Source organism: Larus michahellis, chromosome 1 (assembly GCF_964199755.1).
Source record: "Larus michahellis chromosome 1, bLarMic1.1, whole genome shotgun sequence".
NCBI classification, from domain to species: domain Eukaryota; kingdom Metazoa; phylum Chordata; class Aves; order Charadriiformes; family Laridae; genus Larus; species Larus michahellis.
In genome coordinates this window covers 203,703,453-203,725,891 of record NC_133896.1, presented here as the reverse complement: position 1 = coordinate 203,725,891, position 22,439 = coordinate 203,703,453, and the positions used below count along the sequence as shown (strand labels likewise).

Genomic DNA, 22,439 nt, shown 5'->3' with positions numbered 1-22,439 from the left:
CTAACAACTTACTGAAAACAAGAAAACAAAACAACCCCCACCATTACCGCTAGCATGTGGCAACAGAGGCGCCACAGGTTCCTCCTGTCCTAGCAGACTCAGGGATGCTACATTGGTTGACTAAAGGAGGACAGATGCCCTCTTGCCTATTCTGACAACTGACAGGATAGACAGAAGGACTGATGATAAGTCTGTTAAGACAACTTCTGAAATGAAAAAAAAAAAAAAAAAAAAAAAAAAAAAAAAAAAAAAGAGTTTTGCAATAAATAAGATCTTTACTGAGTTTCACAATGGAATAGAAAAGAGAAAGCCAGAGACATCAAATGCTGAATTTTTGTCTGCTAGATGAAGATAATGAAAACACACACATGGAATGGGAAGCAAATCAACAACTCTAGAAAACACCAATTAAAAGCTTAAAAGAACCACTGACTGAAAAAAAAGGGCAAGTTGTTCATCAAAACCACAGAGGAGCACTAGACAACAGCTAAATTCATGGAGAGGTTATTTTCTGCAAGCAATAACCAACAAGTCTGCTGTCAAGTCCACCATAATTTCTGTGTAAACCTTGAAGGCTAATCCTCTCAATAACAGTTGTATTCAACTCTCTTTCTATAGAGAGACAGCATAACTTTGTCTGAAAATTTCATGCTGGTTTTGCAATACAGTTAGCTCTTGATGTTACTCTGTGGAATTCACATATGAATTTAAGATCAGGCTGAAAATGCTTCTCTCCTCACACACAACTATGCTGGTTGATTTTGCTTGACCAAACAATTTTTCAATTTAAATTTCCAGTAGTCGATTGTAAGAGCCGGTGAGATGTCAAATGCCAGACAGTGAATCAAGGAACAAAGTTGAAGAGAGCATGAAAAAGAATTGAGAGCTGTATCTTTGTTCCAGGCTTGTGAATGCCCCAATTTGCATGAACCTGATTACCTGGGCGCAAGATGTTACACAGTAGATGGTCACCCCACCCAACGCTGCATGGCAGAAGATAGCAAAGGCTGGCAAAAGACAAGTTAACAGCTTGAGGCTTCTGTGCCACAGAGAATACCATACTTTCTATTCGATGGTGGTGTTGGTTAGACAAAAAGCAGGACAGCCCCTTTCTTCAAGAAGTCTTTGTAAGAGTCATGAAGTCTATTCTGATGTAGAGGCTGAAGATATACTGCTACTCATGTTAGAGAAAGGGGCAAGGGGTAGGAGCTTAAGAGTCAGACAGTCATTTCAAACAAAAATTGCAAACGAAATTTCATACATCTAAAAGAAAAAGCTCAGTGTTACAAAGCAATAAACATTCTCCTCCTTTCAACTTATATACGAAGACATTTAATCAACTCTTCAAGGTCAATTAAAAGTTTAATTAATTTTAATTAAAAATTAATTTAATTTTAATCAAAAGTCTTAAAGAACTCTTTCAATGTGTTACATTCTCTTAATACCCATCATTACATGCCTTAAGTATCTAAAGTGGAGTGGACAGAAACAACAGTTCTACTAGACACAATTGTTGATACGGTTAAACTGTTCTTGAAAAATAATTTCAAATATTTTTGCATTTTTAACTAAATTCATACATCTTGGATCTAGATAATGCAATGTATTTATTGGTTTCTTGTGGAAAAACCAAAATGACACATTGGCTAGCTTCTATTTTCAACATTTTCTAGAACGCTCCACAACCTAGATCAAAGAATTGTTTCAAGATTCTGATGGCTAACATCGCATGAAACGAATGCGAGAACAACCCTTTTTAAGAAATCATTCATTTAGCCCGTTTGACTGGTGTACGACAGAGACACTACCAAGTGAGAATGTGTAGTTCTGAGAGTTCTGCAAATCCATAAGCACATTAAAGCCATAATTTTCACTTTTCCATTTTTTTTTTTTTTTAAACTGCATCATAGGACAAGATTACTTTTCTAACATTCAGGAAGTAAAAAAAAAAAAAAAAAAAAATCTACAGCTTCCATTCTTGGAAAAAAAATTAAAAGATGTTAGCTTTCCTTAATGAACTTTTATTGTTACATTAATTATTAAATAGTGAAGTCTATATCAATTTCTCATACGTGTAATTCTAACAATTATATTGCAGTTGCAACTATGATGATTAGACATAAAAAATACCACTGATTTCAAAGCAGTTCTGTATATGATTCAACTGAAGCTTCACTGTTAACCCATTTACACAGAATTATTCTTTGAATCTAATACTTTCCATAAGAAGAAACGAGGAAGTTTAAATAACTGAGCGCATAGCTTAGATAATGTAAGAAAAAACATAATCTACACATGACAACGCTTCCGCTTTCTCAAACTATGCCTTAATGCCCACAATAGTTTTATGTGTTTGTACACATATATACAGAGAGACACATTTAAGTTACCTGATCAAAGAGTTGCTTGCCTGTTGTATTGGGCTGGATGGCAAATTCCAACTCTGCATCCATTGTGGTTACTCTGACATTGATCTACAGAAAATAAAGTAATATTTAAATCATCTTGTAACAGCGTAATGCTTCTATATGCTGTGATTAGCCTGTAAGAAACAATATATGGCCAAGTAAATTCAACAACTTGAATGGTCTTGTGTACACATAGAATACCGTAGATATAAAAATGGGAAATTTGAATCTGCAAAAAGTCTCATCTTTTCTTTATTATAAAAACATATTCAGGACAATAATTAACACTAGGTTTGATGGTCAAACCAGGGGACAAAGTTCAAAACCAATTTAATGAGATAGCTGACACAACTACTGAACACTCCAAGAACACTGGGACATTCAGCTACTGGGCACTTTCAGTGTGTTTCCCAAATGCGTACAAAAGAAGAAGTTCTAGTCATATATGTATCATTTTAAGGTATTTATACTCAGCAATATAAAAAGATATGCAGCCTCCTGCCCTGCCATTTCTAGAATTGAGAGGTTCAATGGTCTTAAAGTATAGGACTAGGGCTTGTATACCTCAAGACAGACTAATAGCAGATTTTTCATCAACGTAAGGAGGAACTATAGAAGTTAGCTCCCCTTAATATTGATCCTATTCAATTCCCTTACTACCAGACTGAAAAACACTGCTCTGCAATGAACTTCTTCCTTCTCCTGAAATAGAGGACCATTTTCTAGCTGACTCCTGACAGTCACTGTTTTCATTTATTCTAAAACAAGCAGTCAAATATTCCAGGAGATATCTGGATGCCTCTCTTACATGGAAGTATAACAGCCTGTTCCAATTTCTCTTCAACTGGTACACACAGAAGTAAGAATTTTCATGAAACAGAACACGGTACTAAATGCACAGGACTGTCTTCGCACTGTTAGAATAGTTCTCCATTCCTATTGCCACAGTATCACATTTTATTTACCTTTACTGAATAGGAAAACAAAGTGTTAAAGGTCAAATCTACTTTGTTATAAATGCAAAAACCAGAAACATGAAATTTATTTAAGGCCCACAGATATATTCTAATTTCTCTCTCTACTATAAAGTATAAAACATGAATAAATTAGGGCTTGTATTACAGGTTCTTGCACTACTTGATCTCTGCCTGTGTAAGCCACCTCCATTAACTATTTCCCTAATTTTGCCACCAGGTGGAATACTTTGAGAAGCGAGAGTCTGGAAAACTCTCCACAAGGCAGAGCACAGAAGGGAGATCTAAGGTGTGAAAAAGAAAACTGGACAGAAGTTTGTGCAACAGATTAAGCCTGTTCACGCCTTTCTTTAGTGTCAAGGTAAACAAGGTAAACAACTTTAGGCATGAGCTTCGACACACAAGACAAGAGTAGCAGGAGTCTGAGGACCTCTGGGTTATAGACCTGCAAACAAGGAAGATAGCAGGGGGTTAGCAAACTTTTGTTGTGTGCAAACACTGATAAAGAACAAGAGTTGAAGGCTTTGGAGTAAGAGATAGTAAACTTATATTGCAAAAAAAATAAAAAAAAAATAAAAAATTAGAGGGTGTATGTCAGAAAAAGGGAAGTGTTTTCTGTAGATTCTCTCACTCTGCCCATTTTGAGAGGGGAAAAAAAATTGCTTATTCTCTAACAGAACAACCCATTTTAAATAGTAGGTCTAAGTCACTGCCAGTTGCACTGATTTAAGCACAGAAGGGTTGCCCCTTAATTACAAGAAATTAATTTTTTTTAAGCAGTTTTTCAATTTTAAAAATGAAGTCTACTTTAGGACAGCTACAAGGAAGCAAGTTACAAAGGATAAGGCTAAAATGTAAGTTTATTAAATGCCAAAGCACTCTGTTATGTAACAGCACCATTGCCAAAACAAGAAGCGTCACAGAAGATCTACAAAGCACAGCAAGTTCAACTAATTGCAGCAGACTTCTTCAGAGTTGTGGCAGAACCTTCTTACATGAATATCCTTATAACAAACGTCATCTCCTACAAATGCAAGAACTACTACCTGAAAGTCTATATCCCTCACAAGAACTAAAATACTCAAACAGTAAAATAAGAGATGTAATACAGAGGCAAACTCAACACAGATTCTGTTCGCTTCTGGATGTTAGTGCCTCAAATAAAAGTCAAGTGCTACCAGAGTACACAACTGCCCCATCTGCCATAGATACAAATACACGTCAGGAGTTTACACCTGCTCACTTACGTGCATTACAGTAACTGCTTAAGTCTTCAGCAATTTTCTTTTTCTTTGAATTTCTGATTCACAGATCACCCAACTGCTAATTAATATTTACACTTTCAGTTCTACTAAGAAAGTTGCAAATTATATAATAGCAATATTAAAATGTTACCTTTCATGATATGAGTAATTTAAGAAGAGACTCATAAAGGCAACACTACACTTGATCGTCTTCCTTCTAAAGACATTTGGACTGACTTTGATTTTTGGTGTACAAATACTGAGCTTTTACAACCTTCTAACACTGTTTCACAGCTTCAGTTATTTCTGGGCATGGAAAATAAGGAGGTTACTTTTTGGGAAAACCTAAGACCAAGCCCAGAAGGTTTACTTATCTAATCCAAACCTCCATCACACAGCACGCTCTCAACAAAATCAAACCTCTGGTGTCAGCTGTGTTTTCTGTAAAATAAAGCTAACCAACAACATTAAGAAGAGTCACAGGGGAAATTCCCACATTATAAATACAGCAGGGAATCGAGAAAACGCAGGCAGAGAAAGAAGGCACGGTAAATTCAGCAATGGGCTATCACTCATATAATCTGCTGCTGGGTATCCAGCTACTTTGAAGCAACACTTCTAATGTCACACTGGTGACAGGGGGAAATTACCTGAACCACAAATTATGAAGACAGACACTAATCTGAACGTGATTACCCTGAACCGACTTTACCACATGAATACGGAAACAGGAAGGAGCTCTTGCAATGGTGACAAAAGAAATGTATGAAGGTTTCCTGTAGCAAGTGTTGGAAGGCTACCGCTGCTCATACCACAAGACCCATTTAATGCCCGCTTTTCACTCTTGCTCTCACCAGGATTACATATCTTCCTTCAAACTTCAGAAACTATGACAAAGCACTAGACAAGACTTAGCCAATTACTTCAGCTGCTCAGTCGCAAGCCAAGTCCCGTTCTGCTGTGCACAGGCTCACAGCAAGAGCTGCAACAAGTTTCACTTGGTATATTCACATGCAATTTTGACTGAACTCTGAGTAGATGCCTTCTAAGGATCCTACTCTGGTAAACCAATCAAGAAACTCTGTAGGTGGTTCTGCGACTCATAGGAGTACACATGAGCAAACATCCTTTTTTTTTTAACTTTAAAAAGTGGTTATATGCAAACATTATTTTTGGTGCAACAATTTAACAATTTATATCACTTATCACTGACATAGAGATCTCTATGCAAATATTAAGTATAAAATGTCATGGTGATCATGTCTGGTAAATACTTAAAAATGCTATTGTAGGGTAGTAACTGGGTAACTAAAGACTTTGTGATTCCTCTGGCAAGGTCCATGCGGTGAGAGGTCCTCCCCTGCTCCTCCACAGATCAGGCAATGTTACACTTGAACGGGCTGTATTTAAAAGGCCATAAGGGAAAAGATAAAAGCGCAGGTTAATGAATAATTTTAATTAAAAAAAAAAAATTCTAAGAGAAAGAAAATGCTTAGCATGAAGCTTTTTTCAGCTGGGTAGCTTTAAGAGTGCGTTTTATAAACAAAGCTGCCATAAGAGAGTATAAAGAACACAGTGAAGTTTAGCATAGCACAGAAAAAAAAGCCTCTCGGACGTTTAGGAAAACGCTACTGCAGAGCTCTATTTCAGAGCACCAAATCTCTGTTTAGAATACCAAAACTTACCCAACAGCCTTTAAAATTACTATTTAGCTTGGCTCATTAGCCTATACTGAACAATATAAACAATTGGCCAGGGACAGAAACCTTTCACCATAAAACGATCACCAAACATTTGGAAAAGGTTACTACAGAAAGTATAGGTTTTTCCTTACTTCTGACAAAACTGCTTTGTCTCAATATCTGTGTACATATAAATATTTTTTAATCTATTTGTAATAAACTTTTCCCAGATAATAACACTTTAAACTCTTGTATTGTGACAGTTATCTTCTTCACCTTATAGAAACATAGAATAGATTGGATTGGAAGAGACCTTTAAAGGCCGCCTAGTCCAACCCCACTGCAACGGGCAGGGACATCTTCAACTAGATCAGGTTGCCCTGAGCCCCATCCAACATGACCATGAATGTTTCCAGGGATGGGGCATCTACCACCTCTCTGGGAAACCTGTTCCAGTGTTTCACCACACTCACTGTAAAAAATGTCTTCCTTCTACCTAGTCTAAATCTACCCTCCTTTAGTTTGAAGCCATTACCCCTTGTCCTGTCGCAAGAGGCCCTGCTAAGAAGTTTGTCCCCATCTCTCCTGTAGGTCCCCTTTAGTTACTGGAAAGCTGAGATAAGGTCTCCCTTGAGCCTTCTCTTCTCCAGGCTGAACCACCCCAACTCTCTCAGCCTCTTCTCATAGGAGAGATGCTCCATCCCTCCGATCATTTTTGTGGCCATCCGCTGAACCCGTTCCAACAGGTCCATGTCTTTCCTGTGCTGAGGGCTCCAGAGCAGGATGCACTCCAGGTGGGGTCTCAACAGAGTAGAGGGGCAGAATCACCTCCCTTGACCTGCTGGCCATGCTTGATTTGATGCAGCCCAGGATACAGGTGGCCTTCTGGGCTGTGAGCACACATTGTCAGCTCGCGTCCAGCTTTTTATCCCCCAGTACTCCCAGGTCCTTCTCAGCAGGGCTGCTCTATCCCTTCATCCGCCAGCCTGTACTTCTGCTTGGGACTCCCCCAACCCAGGTGCAAGACCCTGTACTTGGCCTTGTTGAACTTCACGAGGTTCACATGGGCCCCACTTCTTGAGTTCATCCAGGTCCTTGGCATCAGAACTAGCAGCCTGAGTTTATCTGTATTTTACCACACTTGCTTCAGAATGATTAAACACAGTCAAGGGAGAGGGAAGAACACATACATATATGTTGATTATTCTTTGTGAAGGGAGCAACTGATGTTTTGGTAACAAATGTTGCTAATGGGTTATGAGGACATTTGCCACAGCTCACAAAATAGTATTTACAAAAACCAATCTAAAGGAATTTATCTATAAAAGAATTTATCCAAACCAATAAGCACTATAGTCAATGAACATACCTGTAACAATAAACATCCATGTGCATTTCATATGAGAATTATATTTTTTGTTGTATTCTTTTACTGCTTTAAGAACTTGGGAAAAAAAACATTCTACACTTCCTCGTAGTACCTAACTTCAGCCCTCCACAATTTGATGGGGTATTACACATTCACCACATTAACCTTTGGACCTCTCCTCGAACGCAGACACACTCCATGGAACATGCACAAAAAAATAACTGTTAGCTTAATAGTCTAATATGTCCTGTCACTGTACGTCAGCCATCATTCGCAGATACTGGTATTGGCACTTCAGCTTTCATCAGGAAGCCCAGCACTAAGTAGGTACCAACATTTATTAAGACAGATATTTAAAATTACATGAAAAAAGGTTTCCAGTGGTTTTGCTTTTTTTAATAAATGCAATATGAATTAGTCACATGTAAAAGCCACAGAAACCAGTGCAATTCTTATTTGTAAGAAAATTGCATATTGCAAAAAGCTTCTTCCAAGAGTTTCTTTACACTAGTTCAGTCGATTACTATATCAAGTTTGCTTATTAAATTATTTATGTTAAGAAGTAGCAGTATATTGGTCCCACTGCTTTACACACTGTATGAATATACACAGCATACTCTGCCTATCAACCTCAAAGCAGAGACAGAAAGAGATGCAAGAGAAAAATTAATGAAGAAGATAAGGTTAAAAGGTAAGAATTAAACAGCATTAGGAACAGAAGGCTACAGAATAATGCAAACAGATTTAGTAATAGACAAAGTAAAAGAAAGGAGTCCTCCAAACTGACATCAGTTGCCTATTTATACTGCAGAAACGAATCATATATTCAAACCATAATTCAAATACTGCACTACACATCTCACATTTTCCTGTAAAACAACTCTAGTCAGAAGTTAATTTATACATTATTTCAATTCAACAACTTTACAGAGTTTAACTTGATCTTGTAAATATTAATTCAGATTTTAAACATCCACATTATTCTAGAATCTGATATCTAGTTCTTCTGAACACACAATATCGCAAAATGTTGAAGTCTAAAAAAGAATTATTTTTTTAATCTTAGTAACTTTGACATTTACCCAGCGTAATGCTTTCTCTTCCACACCTTGCAGTCTTGCACAAAAACACTGCAAAATACCAGCAAAAAGAGCTGATAGTTTTAACTCCTCTTACACCCTACGAATGCAACTAATATTTCAGTCAATTAAACCTAATCTTCTTAGCCTATGAAATGATTAACAGTTATGCAACTAACGATGTCTAATTTTAGTTTCTATGTTTCTATTTTTGGTGCAGATCTGGGAGAACGGCATACGGCTGAGAAACATTTTGTATCTGTTCTTTTCAGAAGAAAGCGCTGAAAATAAGATTCAACAAATATTCTATGGTTCAGTAAGCAGAGAACTAAGCGCACTGAAAACAGCCCTATTAACACCTCCAATTTTGATTACAGCAGCAAAGACCTAATGAAACAAAAAAGTCACCAGTTTTTTTTAGATGGATCACAAAAGAAGATAAATGAAACTTAATTTTGCACTGCTAGACAGAACGGAGAATATTAAGTCTCAGAACTATTTTATTTTAAACGATGCTGAGTGAACTGCTTAAAAGAATGGAAAGCCACTTTATTATGAACACAGACATAAGTGAACAGACTTTTCTACTGAAGTAATAAAATAAGAAAGTGTTTCACTAATGTATATTTTTCAGACACATACTACCTTAATACCTCAGGACAACATATTAGTCACTTTTACCCTTTCAAAACAGCCTTTTCACTCAAGCTATTTAATCTAGTAGCCTCTAAGAGAGAAAATCCCAAACACGTTAAGAACAATGACCTTTTGCCACCATGTATAAGAAGATCATTCGCAGGGGCATGAACCTTATTTCAGACTGAGACTTCTGGGAAAAATGAAAGATCTCTGCTTTAAAATTCAACTATGTCAAGACCCTTTATTGGTCTTCATTTACTTAATTTTGTCTCAAGTACTACATAACTTCTTAACGTGAAAGCAAAAAAGTGAAACCGAAATCTATTCCACTGTTTTTTCTCTGATTTATTGTTTACTGATTTTGTTTAAACTAATCTATAGCTTAATTATTTGATATGCATAACCAAAAAAAAAATCATTCCAAAAATGCAGAGAGAATTCACTTATAGTTGTATTGCACAGGTTCACATATTCACAAGGCAACCAGATTTTCTGAAAACTAACAACTGGATCATTACAGAAGAATCTGGAAAAAAAAAATATACCTAAATAGGATACAATAATACAAAGAAGAGAGCTATAAAGTAACACTGTCAAAATTCTCACCAGTTATGTAACAGGGTTTTCTTAGTCCTCATCCATGATTATTTCATTAGTTTTCACATTAAAAGCCCTCCAATAATACAGTTACAGAACGCTAACAGTCTTATTGCAATGGCTATCAAAAATAAAGAACAAAGAGTTGAAGCACAAATAGCTTCTCGACTAGAAGTACATTTGGTTATTGTGGATTGTCTTTAAAGACAACTGGTAACAGCTACAGTGAATGTCCAGAGCAAGAGACCTTCTACAGTCCAGTACTATCAAACCCTAGCAGAACAGCAAGGCTCTTCAAAGAACAATGTCAGATTCATTAAATGTAACCAATGACGAGGCTCTTACAAGTCTCCAAAGAAGGGGAAAAGCTCCAAAGCGATCTACCCTTTCAGAAGCAACCAGAGCAAAATCTGAGGTTTGATTTTTATAGGTAAAATTACTTAATCTTTGGCACATGTGCTACTTTTTTATTCACTGGTTACCAATTATAATTACAGCAAACTGTAGTTTACAGGAAGAAATCCATATAACATTTTTCAAGAAGTGTAATCAATTTAATTTCATTTCTTAATGGCTTCTTTCACTTTGCTTCATTCTAAGATCTCACATGCGCCTACATCATCAGGTGACACATGAGAACATCCCAACATATGAGAACTCTTTATATAAAGTCCCTCATAAAAGGGAAAAAAAAAAATTATCTCATCTGTGGCACAAGTCCAGCTTCTTTCCTAAGATCTGATAGCTAATTTCCATTCCTGGGGTGGATTGTGAGCTCTTCCAACGCCTCTGCAATCTCAGTTCTAAGGATACTGCTCTTCTTGTGAACAACCCTAAAACTGTATTTCCTACGATTTTCTCAGGTCCTTAAAATAGAGGGAACCCTGCCTGCCTAAATTTCACGGTTCCAACTCCAGAATTTAAAAACACGTAACGTCACTCAGGTTGTCTTTTTTTCTAGTCATCTAGTCACTTCTGTGACTTCATTGCTCTGTAGCTGCATGGATTTGGGGACCTCAGGAACCACACGAGCTCACGGTGACTTTCTGCCTTATTCTTAAAATGCAGTTTTCCAATTGAGAAGCTCTATCAAAGGCACCACTCAATTATCATAGCCAGGACTCAAAAAGATCAGAAAACAGTATGCTGCTAACACATTTCCCTGCCCTTAACAGTGCAGTTCTGTAAGAAGGGAGCAGGATATGAATGCTTACAACTTCAGAAAGTGCTAAGATATCACCCCAAGTCCACGGGGCAGCGGTGGAGGAGAAATCAGAGAAACAACATGGTATAGCCACTTAGTTAGTAGACCACCATCAACGCTCAGAACAGAACTTCTAGCCCTTGGACAGTCCCATGCTGGCATTATTCATTAAGCTGTACTGGTTCCAAACGCTGGCATGCAATACAGACTATTTACCCTGGTAATTTCTGATTAATAGCACAAAACTTTTATACATCTAGTATGCATATATGTGTATATATATGTACACACATGCACACAGACATATTTATTCTTAGTAACAGATCTGCCCTGCTCCTAATCTACTACCTCAATGAAACATCAGTAAACAAAGAAAGCCTGAAGGCTATTACATAAACCAAATGGGTTGAATAGAAATAGTCTCCCCTGACAATTCGGGTCCCTTTCTGAATGCTTTGCTCACTGGATTCATGGGGAAGAGACAACCAAAAGTCATTTAACACACAGCAGATGAAACCCCGAGCATCAATAGCAAAACAATCAGGCTGCTGAATAATTATCTCCTCAAAGAATTCTAGAACTATTATTGAAACAAAAGTTGGAGATTTTTTTTTCCCCTGGATAGAAAGTGGATGAACCCTTATCTCAGCTGAAGTGAGATGAATAAGAGACCACAAACATTGCTTATTTCCTCTCTTCAAGACTTACCTTTTGGGTTATACCCTTTACCACGGTAAAACAACCACCTAACTTAGTGCTGTTGCCGTCACACTTTACACATGGTCTGTCTTCCCCTACCAAATCCTGCAGCAAATCCTTCCACTGATTCTCACAGATACCGAGTCAGGCTGTAATTATGCCTCCATTAACCACTGTATGCCATCTCAAAGTCAACAATTCCTGAAAAGTCATTCCTCCTGCCAGCCAAATGGGCTCTAAGTTCATCACGCTTTGTGAGTACTGTCCCCATCCCCAAGTCTGCTCCGTGCAACCTGCAGGACTGAGCTTTCTTGATTTTTTTTTCACATACTGGTATTAAACTATCTCAACTCCAATTCTACATTACCAGGTCTTATGAAATCTAAGAAAGGGCAGCATCAAACTAACTAGAGGTGTTATAAGATCACCACTCTAAAACGTGAAAACCCTGTTACCTTTTAGATGAGGAAGAAAACAGCTACTTACTGGTTTCGGCATTTTTCTTGTTTTCTTTAGTCTCTTGTCCACTTAAGTCTTCTACAAACTCTTTGTCCCCTTCTGTCAAAAGCAAAATTAAAAGTGTTGTTTTTAAATTAATCAAAACAAAGTTCACATACATCACAGCAAATAGTGCAAATTCCAAAGCAGGTAAACAAGTGCTCTACATGTACAAAATAAACTTTTCAGTAGATGACATAAAAAGCAATTAAGTTAGAAACCTGTATATTCTGGTATTGGCTAAGTGGTAACTTCCTTTCTATTTTTTGTAGAATATTAATCCACTAATGTCAGAATAAAGAGACAACAGTTCCCCACGTGCTAAATTTTTTTTAAAAAAAACTTTTTATATCAGACATCTTCTAATATTAAAAACCATTAACATTATTTACAAGGAAACAAAATTTGTACAAGGAACTCCAAAGCTGCAATTTAATCTGTCAACTCTAGTCAAACTTGAAACATCATGAAAACAAAGAAAAAATGTAACATAATTTTAAAGCCTTAAGACTATTTCATAGCTATAAAAGCATCTGCTTCTCTCAGTGAAGAAATGATATGGTTATTTTTCCCAAATGAAGAGAAATGCAAGTATACCATCACAGTAAAAAAAAAAAAAGGAAGAAAAATCTGCTCTGCTTAAAATAGCTATGTCCTTTTCTTTTTTAAGCAGAAAGGCTGTAAGTTATGTCTACGTGGTAATGAAAGTATTCACTATTGTGTTCCGTTCCAAAAAAGTTTTTATGCCTTGAAAAAAATATGCTTGCAATGTTATTGGTAGATAGCATCCTGTCTCCTTTTCAGTTCATTCTAACTCAGAAAGTATAAGCAGCTAGTCACCTTCTCTCACACTTTTAAAGTAATGACTTCCATGAATCAGTCCTGCTGCTGACCTGCAAAGAGTACCAAAGATGGCATTGCTTTCAAAAATATTAACTGGAATTACATTTATACTAAGAAAAATGAAAGTGACATACTACTCAGAACAATCCATGACACCAGCATTGTAACTCCATGACTGTATCAGATGAGTAAAATATTCATAAGTGCTTAAAAAAATACAAGGAGAAAAGCAAAATATTTAGAGTAATTCATTTATCAAAAGCAAGCTTTTGTATAAATGGTTTCTCATTCATAAAGAGGAATCCAAATATAAAGTACTGTTATATGTATTTACAAAGAGGTTATTTTTCTTTGCTTCTTGTCAATAAATACCAAAAAACCTGTCAAAAAAATACAGTAAATATCAGAAACATTTGCACAGCAACCTAAGGTGCATGAGCATTTCATTTTTATTTCTTCTTCTAATCTGTGGAGGTATGTTTGAAAAGAGAGACTGGAAAAAGAGAGATAAAGGATAAAAACGCAATTCAAGAAGTATCCGTGTTGTTGGCTGGTGAAGAAAAATTAATGTACAGACTAAAGATAACAGAAAGTGACATCTAATGGTATAATGCAGATACGGAGCAAATTTTGTTTAATAAAAAATCAGCCTGAAAAAAATTAAAACAGTGTCTTTAAGTTATATTCATTATGATATAATTAATGTAGCACAACTGTAAAGGTATAATACTACATTTGCCTAGCATAAAGACATTCAGTAGATAATTTTTTTTAATTACAGAAGATATTCTAAAGTATCGGACAGTATCAGTAATCTAAAGTATTGGACAGTATCGGTAAGACTACTATTCTAAGAACTGCTCCATATATTCTGGAAAAATACGTATACACTTTTGCGCAATTTCCTTCCCTCCCCCCTCTTTTTTTAACCAAAAAAGCTTTTTTTTGGGGGGGAGGGGGCCCTGGGGCGGGAAGGGGAGGGTGCTTGCAAGCTTACAGTGCTGGCTTTTGATAAAATTCGACAGTACATTTCCAGCTCAGAGAAGAGATTGCCCTCTCTTCTCCCCGGTTTCCCTAATGTACTCCTCAGAAAAAAATCAAGAGAGTAGTAAAAAGCAAAACAAGCTTCGCTCTAGTATCTGCTAACAGCAAGCAGGATTCCGAACTGTAGTAATCCCCGTGTTCACCTTTTTGACTGCAGAGGCTCATTGCTTGCAAAACTGAAGGCAGATTGAAGCCCTAGAGATAAACTCAGTTAATTAACGATGCAAAAGCTAAATTAGATTCTCATCCACCATTTTACAAGCCTGCCAACTCAACAGTTCTAAAAGGAACAGAAAGTAGTACAACTATTTTTATGTCTTATAGTTATATTAACATTGAAAAGAAGGGGTATGGTGAGGTAACTAATAAATAAGTCGAGTCTCCAAGAGACAAATGAGAGCATATGGCAGAAGGCTGAGATCTGTGTTAACAACTGATTACTTTCTGAGGTCTTTCTAAGACAGACCATGTCTATCACTTTCTAAAATGACTGTCATACCCTCATACATATTATCATTGCAAATTTTTCCATAAATATGTCCCAGACTTTTGCTTTGGGTTTTACCAAAAAATTTTGTTAAACTACTATAACCAACCCTAAATTACTTATTTGAAAACACATTTTAAAACCTTAAGGTAATTTTTAAAATCAGAAACATGACTACAAAGTTTTATAGGGTAAGTCTATGTCATCAAATCACAATTGGTAGACATGTAATCTAAATGAGTTTACAGAATTAACATTTATTGTTCACATGCAATAAAACAAAGCTATCAGCTAAAAGTAAGAATCCTCTTCTGCAAAACGCAATTAAAATTAAGTTCCACTGTCAGCCCCACAGATCTCCAGGGACTCATAAATTATCACAGTACACAGGCAACAGAAAAAAAAATAGCTATGCAAAACAAGTAATAGCCAAGGTATTTGTTGTTGAAGTGTTTGCTGTAATATCTTTTACTAGAGTAAAAAGAGAATTTAAAAGAGTCTATCACTTCTTCCAAAAAAAAGGAAATAAATTTAATAAATTTAGAGCCAACTATGCTGAACTTATTTCTAGTTCAGATCTTAAAATCCTTGGGGTGTATTATAAGGAAGGAAAAAAAACAAAACCAAACTCAACTGATAGGGTCTACAACTTAAATTCACAGACCACTATCTCCATTTTATATATAATGCAAAAATCAGCCTGTGTCTATGCGCTTTCATACTCAAAACGTTATGCAATTTCAAGACAATATATTCACACAAAAGCACTGCAAGAATATATTACAACTATATAAAAATGAAGAATTTCAGAATCTTAAAATTGTGCAAAATTTGAAATCAAGTAAGCACTGAACAGAAAAATAACACCCTATCTTTCCCAATTATTGGCACCAGCTAACATTAACAAAACAAAACAAATACAAGGAAAATATTTGGCCAAAAGAAACTAAAAATCACTGCCAGGCAAAATATTGTGCATTGCCACTATTATTAATGGAGTGGGAGTTCACTTCTGCTACTTATGTGTTTCCAATACATTTGTATTTAGTGGATGCAATCATATCAGTTTACTAAGTTTTTATCTTTGAAACAATGAATTACTTATACTTACTTTTACCTTAACACTCCTGTGAAATGGCATTGCAAATATAGGGAAAAAAACCCCGGCCAACTGGGATTGGGAATGATATCCCTGTTGCTTCCTGCATTCTAAAACCAACTTGTGACCTACTAGACATAAAGGCTCATCACTTTGGCATTTCAGTTCCCAAAGGTGCCCCTTCCAAGTCAGGATTAGCAGGGTTGTGACTTTGCAGAGCTCCTACTGCTACAACACTCCAGCGCTCGAGACCTTCACAGCATATGCAGTAATCTGGACTCTGGACCAAATCACCAAAATATCAGCAGGCTCCACATCACGAACAAACAAATAAACAAAAAAATCATCCGGAACTTCAAGAATTCTCTTGAAATTAAGAACTGTGATTTCAATTCATTGCACTACAAGGCAGTTAGGATATTTAAATCAGTATCATCCATGTTTGCAGTTATGCCACAGAAGCCAACAAATAACGCAATTGTTGAAAGATGACAAAGAACGCTTTCTTCAGAAAATGATGGTGCATAAAATGCCTGATGCCAAAATTCTGTCAAATAATTTATGCAGCAGCTGTTTTCAAAGGAAACATTCATACACATAGCCATGGGTCTGAGGTCAGGTGAGGATGGGATAGGAGGCAGAAGGCTTCAGCAGGATGCCTGGCTGCCGGAGAACCAGCCCTCAAAAGCAGGATCCCTATCTGACAGCTTCGGACCTTCTCTCAGAAGCAGTCTCTTCAGCAGTGTGCCTCCTAATCTCTAGCAAGAAGTTCATCATCTATTTTCTTACATACAGATAGGAGAGACCACAGTTGTATTGATGTGTCTGAAGTTTCAACTCATTTATTTACAGGAACTTACTTTAATATACTTTTCTTGTTTCAAAGTCCTAAGCCATTCCATTTTTTGTGATACCTAAAACTTTTAGCTCTTTGGGGAGGCAGCAATAGGCAACTTACAGGCCACTGTACCTGACTAACTGGTCTCCTCGGCTTTCTACAAAAACGCCTCTCTGCTCCAAAGCAGCCTGTGAATGCCTGCAGGGCAATCAGCTTTTACACTAGCAGCTCCCTAATGACACTCTTGCTGCAGTCCAATAAAGAAGTTCATGCGCCACAGACTTTACTTCTGCATGTATCTTTTTCAGACAGTCAGAAAGGTTGTCTACACAACTGTCTGCGATGTAAGCAGACCAAGGGGGAACCAAAACAAGTGATCTATCTCACAAAAAAATGAAAAAAATAAAAGTAAAAAGCTGAATTCTATAACTAACACGTAATAACTGAGATTTGACCAGTGCTAGATATCACAGGCAGAGTATTACATACTATTTTTTTTATTACTGTATCTTTATCTTCTTAAAACCACCATTTCCCCCAATCCTCCCTTCCCCAAAATACCTGAGATAGACTTGCTGTCTCACTGAAAAATAATTGCCATATAACCAGTACAATTGTTGTGCATTAAATGTATTTATGTTTCTTCCAAACTGGAGTTCCTGAGAACTTCAGAAGTACAAATGAAAACTTGGCAGTTGCCAACACAGTAGTTAAACAAAAAGCAACACAGACCAGCCAAAGAATATTCGTACAATACTTGCAGTTTTACCAGTTAATAAACTGGTATACTATAGATGTATTATACAATTTACATACAGTTTATATTTATTAAGTTTAGTAACCTTACTTCAAATTTTAGCTTCAAAGCACCCACAACGGCATTATTTGAAATAACTTTAAGGTTTTGAAGAGTCCTACAATGACAGGATGGCCGATCTTCTCAGGTACATCAGAGATACAAGGGAAAATGGAAATTAAGAAGTGTGACTGATGCAGGTACTCTGTTGTTTCAAAGTGAAGTAAACCTTTACCTAAAAATACAAGTAGCAAAGAATTATGACGTAACTGAAATCCTGGGTATATCCCATTTCAAAATTAGGCATTATGTTTTCTGAATAACACTGTTAAGTCTTCTAGAACTAGTTCCATAAAATAAAGGAAAAACTTATGAACACTAACTGGCCACTCACATCAGTCTCCATGTACACTAGCTAGAGCTCTTAAATCAAAATATTCTAGTGTAAGGATTATTAACTCTTTTTGGACAAATGTAATACTTGTTTTTCCTTGTACTACATGACTTGAAGATTTCATTTCACAGAGTGATTAATAAATGTCTAAAGCAGACAGGAAAAAGATTTTAAATTTGAAGCACAGCTAAGAATTAGCCTACTGGTAAAGTTACCCCACGTATGCAGCCCTTCGATGTTGAAAAGAAAGAGTTTACCTAGGCCCCTTCAGCTCTGGAGTAAACTCGCTGAGCGTGCAAGACACACTGAGTGCTGCTTTAATGGATCAGTATCTTTCAACAATCGGGACTTTCTTCAGAAGTTTGTATAAAGCTTTGTTTACATTTACAGACTTGAAAATCCTCCCTTTCCTCTACTCCCACAGACTCCTAATGCAACACAAAGCGATAGGACAGCTTTGATGTATTTAACACAACCAATAGAAAGAAGTAATACCTTAAACAACTTCCCTCTTTGCCTCTGCCAACAGAAGCACCCCTTCTCAAAAAGCTGAGCAAGACTGTTGAAGAAGAAAGGCCATATACCTACCCTGGCAGTGGGTAAAGCAATCTTCTTTACCAGGAACTGCCTTCTAATATCACAACCTCAAAACTTCTTACCCCTCTAATTTTGCTTCTTGTAGATGGATCCGCATTCTCACTCTCTTCATGGCTTTACCTAATTTTCTGTGAACCACCTTTTTTTTTTCCTGGCAGCTCTATTATCATCAAGCCCTGCAATGCTCTCTACTGCAATGGCAGAAATAGTCAGGCCAGAACTCTTTTTTGTTGTCTCTACATTGCTTTTACACCGTTTCTTGCAGTCAGCATGCAAGGAACACTCTCTGGACAGCTCCTGACATGTCACACCATGTCATTTGCTGCATGTTTTCTAAAGCTGTTTGTTGTACTTTTGCTCTCTAGTCTCCCAACCTGATGGAAGGGCCGTGTCATTTTGGCACAAAGCTTGGAAACACGCCACTGCCTCGCAGTTGCCATTCGCTGGGAAGTTGCTTATCTGGGAACATTGCACTGACTTGCAGTTTATTTTTCTCACAGACCCTCTTATGCTAAATCAATAGATCAATAGAGGCCAGTCTTATAATTCAACAAAGTTACTACTTGTCTCTTATCTTTAACGATCGCAAAACTACCTCATCGCAGTAGCCATAATCTTACTGTATATCATCTTCCCTCACAATGCACATTGCCCAGCAGCACTGTGCAAATACACTACATAAGAGCTGACAGCAACAACGGTATTTCTACAGTCTTCTGAATATGTGAAGTGTTGTGCAGGCAGATGCATCCTCAAAACGTTTCTGTGACAGGAACACAATGACAAGCATCTCGGATGAAAACAAAACAGAGTAAGATGCAGAGACACGTCTGAGGCCCGACACAAACCACTCACAAAGGCAGAATTAATTAAAACTCAGAACTGCAACTCTCATAACTTAGTTTAAAAAATGGAATCTTTTTAAAAGCCTGTACCAGAAAGAGTAACATGAAATACTTGACAAGGGTGCTACATAGGCTGGAAAAGACAGCTTAATAGCACCTTACAACTGATGTGATTAGTTGTGTTGGCATGGAGTCCAAAGAGTTGGGGTTTTTCACCTTTGAATTAAGTAAACTGGCAAAAGAGAAATTAATTCCACACAGTTGAAACTAAAACCCCTTATCTGCACTAGATTTTAAGCGGCAAGGTTAATTACAAAAGCCCACGACTAGTACAAAACGTTAATCCATTCAAAAAAAAAAAAACAATGCACAAAGGCTCATTCAGGGCCGCTGTGCCCATTACGTCGGTCAGTATTTGAGGACTCTAAAAACGTGCATTTGTTGAAAACAATAGACAGCAACAGATGCTTCACAGCACTTGTTTATGAAGTAATTCCTTATTATTCCTCCACATCGCCACAGTCAGCTGGCCGACCCGACTGCCACATGTCTACGGTAACCTCCAGAGCCGCGACGCCCGAGGTCATGAATAATGCAGCGGGGGCTGCGCGGCCCCGGCCGGCCGAGGCCGCGCTCTCGGGGCTTCCCCAGAAAGCGCCCGCCCGCCGCCCCCTCACCGGCGTCGGGCTCGACGGGCCGGGCCCCCCTCGCAGGCGGCGGCGGCCGTTCCGCCCCCGGACAAGAGCAGCACAACGCCCCGCCGCCGCAACAAGTCGCTCCGCTCCCCACCCCCCGGGGGCTGCGGGCGGGCTCCCGCCTGAGGCGGCCGCCAGCGCGGCGGGGGAGCGGGCCCCCACGGCCGCGGCTCGCCGCCCCCGCGCTGCTCTCCGGGGCGCCGCGGCAGCGGAGCCCCCACCCCCGCCGACAGCCGCCCGCGCCCTCATCTCACCTCGTCACCTGGGGCTCCGCTCCCCCACGAACGGGGCGGGAGGGGACGAGACCCCGGGGTCGGGTGTTTAGTCGCGGCGCTCTCCGCTCCTCCTGGGGCAGGGCGGTGTCGCGTGTCGTGCCCCCCACCCCTCCGCCGCCGCAGCGGGGCAGGAGGCGCTGCGGGACCGCCCCGCTGCTGCTCGCGGCGCCGCCGGGGACAAGGCGCCGAGCGCGGCGGCGGCGGCTGACAGCTCCGCAATATGGCGGCGTCCGCCGCCGTTCAGATTTCTCCCCCCCAACCCCCCCCCCATCAGATGCCGCTCCTGCGCCCGCACTGAGCATGCGCGGCGCGGACGGGCATGCGCCTCAGGCGGCGCGAAGCCGCTGCCCGTAGCGCCGGCGGAGGGGCTGGCAGCGCGCGGGCGGCTCTGCGGGTGCGGAGGGGGCCGCGCGCGGGTGCGGTGCTGCGGCCCTGAGTGGGCGGTGGCGGGGGCTCCGGCTGGGGTACACGGAGGGTGAGGGACGGGGTTCCCGTGAGGCGATGGCGGCGGCTCCGAAGGCCGCCAGAGCCGCACCGTGCTGCAGCCCCTCCGGAGGGAGCGTCCTGCGCGCTGGGGCTGAGCCGGTGCTCGGGAGCCGCGAGTGCCCCGCGGAAACGCGGAGCCCAGGTCTGCCCGCCCGTGTGTGCGCCTGTGATAGCTGCTGGGCAGCGCAGCTGTCCTCCGACCGCTCTTCGCTCACTTAAGCGAGGAGAAGATGAGGAGAAAGAGCTCAACGGGGCAGGCAGGAAAAAATGTCAGTGGAGTCCGAGCCGGGCGGGGGGCAGCGGGGGTGTTTCCCGCTCAAAGCCCCGGGAGGAGGTGCCGTGCCCGCCCGCCTGGCTGTGGAGAAGGCGGCGGGGGGGGTGTCGGGGCCCGGTGGGCGCGGCGGCGGTGCGGGTGTTGGGGCAGATAGGGTGGCACTGGGCCGGCCGTGGCACCGGGCGGGGGGACGGAGCGGCGCTCCGGGGGTGGCGGTCTGGGGGAGGGAAGGCTGAAGGCGTGATGGCTCTTGAGCGGAGAGCGCTGGCCCTTGCTCCCCTCTTCCTTCTCGGTGGTGGCACCCGCGCTCCCTTTTCATCACTCGGGTCGGGGGAAAGACTCACGGTGTAAAAGTGTTTGTAGAGACAACAAGAAAAAGTTCTGGTCTGGCTATTTCTGCCATTGCAATAGAGAGCATTGCAGGGCTTGATGATAAGAGAGCTGCCAGAAAAAAAAAAAAAGTTGGTTCTCAGAAAATTAGGTGAAGCCATAAAGAGAGTGAGAATATGTATCCATCTACAAGATGCAAAATTAGAGGGGTAAGAAGTTTTGAGGTTGTGATATTGGAAGGCAGCTCCTGGTAAAGAGGGTTGCTTTAGCCACCGCTAAGTGTGGAATCACACTCTTTTTTTTCTTTTTTTTTTTTAATACATATATTTTCATTTTTTCCTACACAATCCCAGTGGGGATGGAGAAGAAAACGTCAGTAAGGAGAATTCTTCCGAAGGAGAGAGGGGTTGAGGCAGTCCCAGCCCCCTCTGTGCTTTTGCAGTTTATTTATTTTTTTTTTTGCAAGAAAGTGAAGGTGCTCCCTGAGCGTGGTGGCGACGCAGCCAGGGAGGCCAAACAGCAAAGCTCAGTGCAAAGGGATCCACTTGAGCTACCAACTCTGAGTCATGCAGCTGCTATTAATACACCTCGCCCTCTGGCTGTCTGATAAAGAAAGAAAGGTTGGGGGAAGAACTAAGAGGAATTTTCAATTAAAGCTGCTTCAAAAAGAATAATAAGAACATTTTAGGATGAATTGGAGGTGGGGAGAAGGAGAGGAGAGCAGCCTGGCAAACAACGAGGAATAATCTCCCAGAGAATATGTGGGAGCCTCACTGACTAAATTATTTTTTTTTAATTTGTTTGGACAAAATTTAAAGAACATTCCAGTAAACTAGATGACTACATAACACAAACTATGATGAAATTAAATTGAATTATATAAGCTTGAGTTTAATTCCTTCTTCTAGAGGCATTTTATGAGTTTAATCTGTGATGATTTTATGCGTTTTATTGTATATTTCAAACAGCCAATTCTCTGGCAGTCATCACCACAGAACCTGAACATCTCAGTCTATTAAAGGTATGTTTAATTTCTTCCCATG

The 22,439-nt window shown here is 39.7% G+C and overlaps 1 protein-coding gene across 2 annotated transcripts in view; it reads right to left on the bottom strand.

The window, feature by feature from the left end:
• Nucleotides 1-20,608, bottom strand: part of RDX (radixin) — a 51,089-nt gene extending 30,481 nt beyond the window's left edge. For both annotated transcript variants that reach the window (XM_074569943.1, XM_074569951.1), the window contains exons 1-3: nucleotides 20,286-20,608; nucleotides 12,382-12,453; nucleotides 2,391-2,474 (exon numbers count right to left, since the gene is read on the bottom strand). In XM_074569943.1, the coding sequence (XP_074426044.1) occupies nucleotides 2,391-2,474; nucleotides 12,382-12,393 (96 nt within the window). In that variant the 5' untranslated portion in view covers nucleotides 12,394-12,453; nucleotides 20,286-20,608. The remainder of the gene's footprint in view (nucleotides 1-2,390; nucleotides 2,475-12,381; nucleotides 12,454-20,285) is intronic.
• Between the last annotated feature and the right edge of the window lie 1,831 nt (nucleotides 20,609-22,439).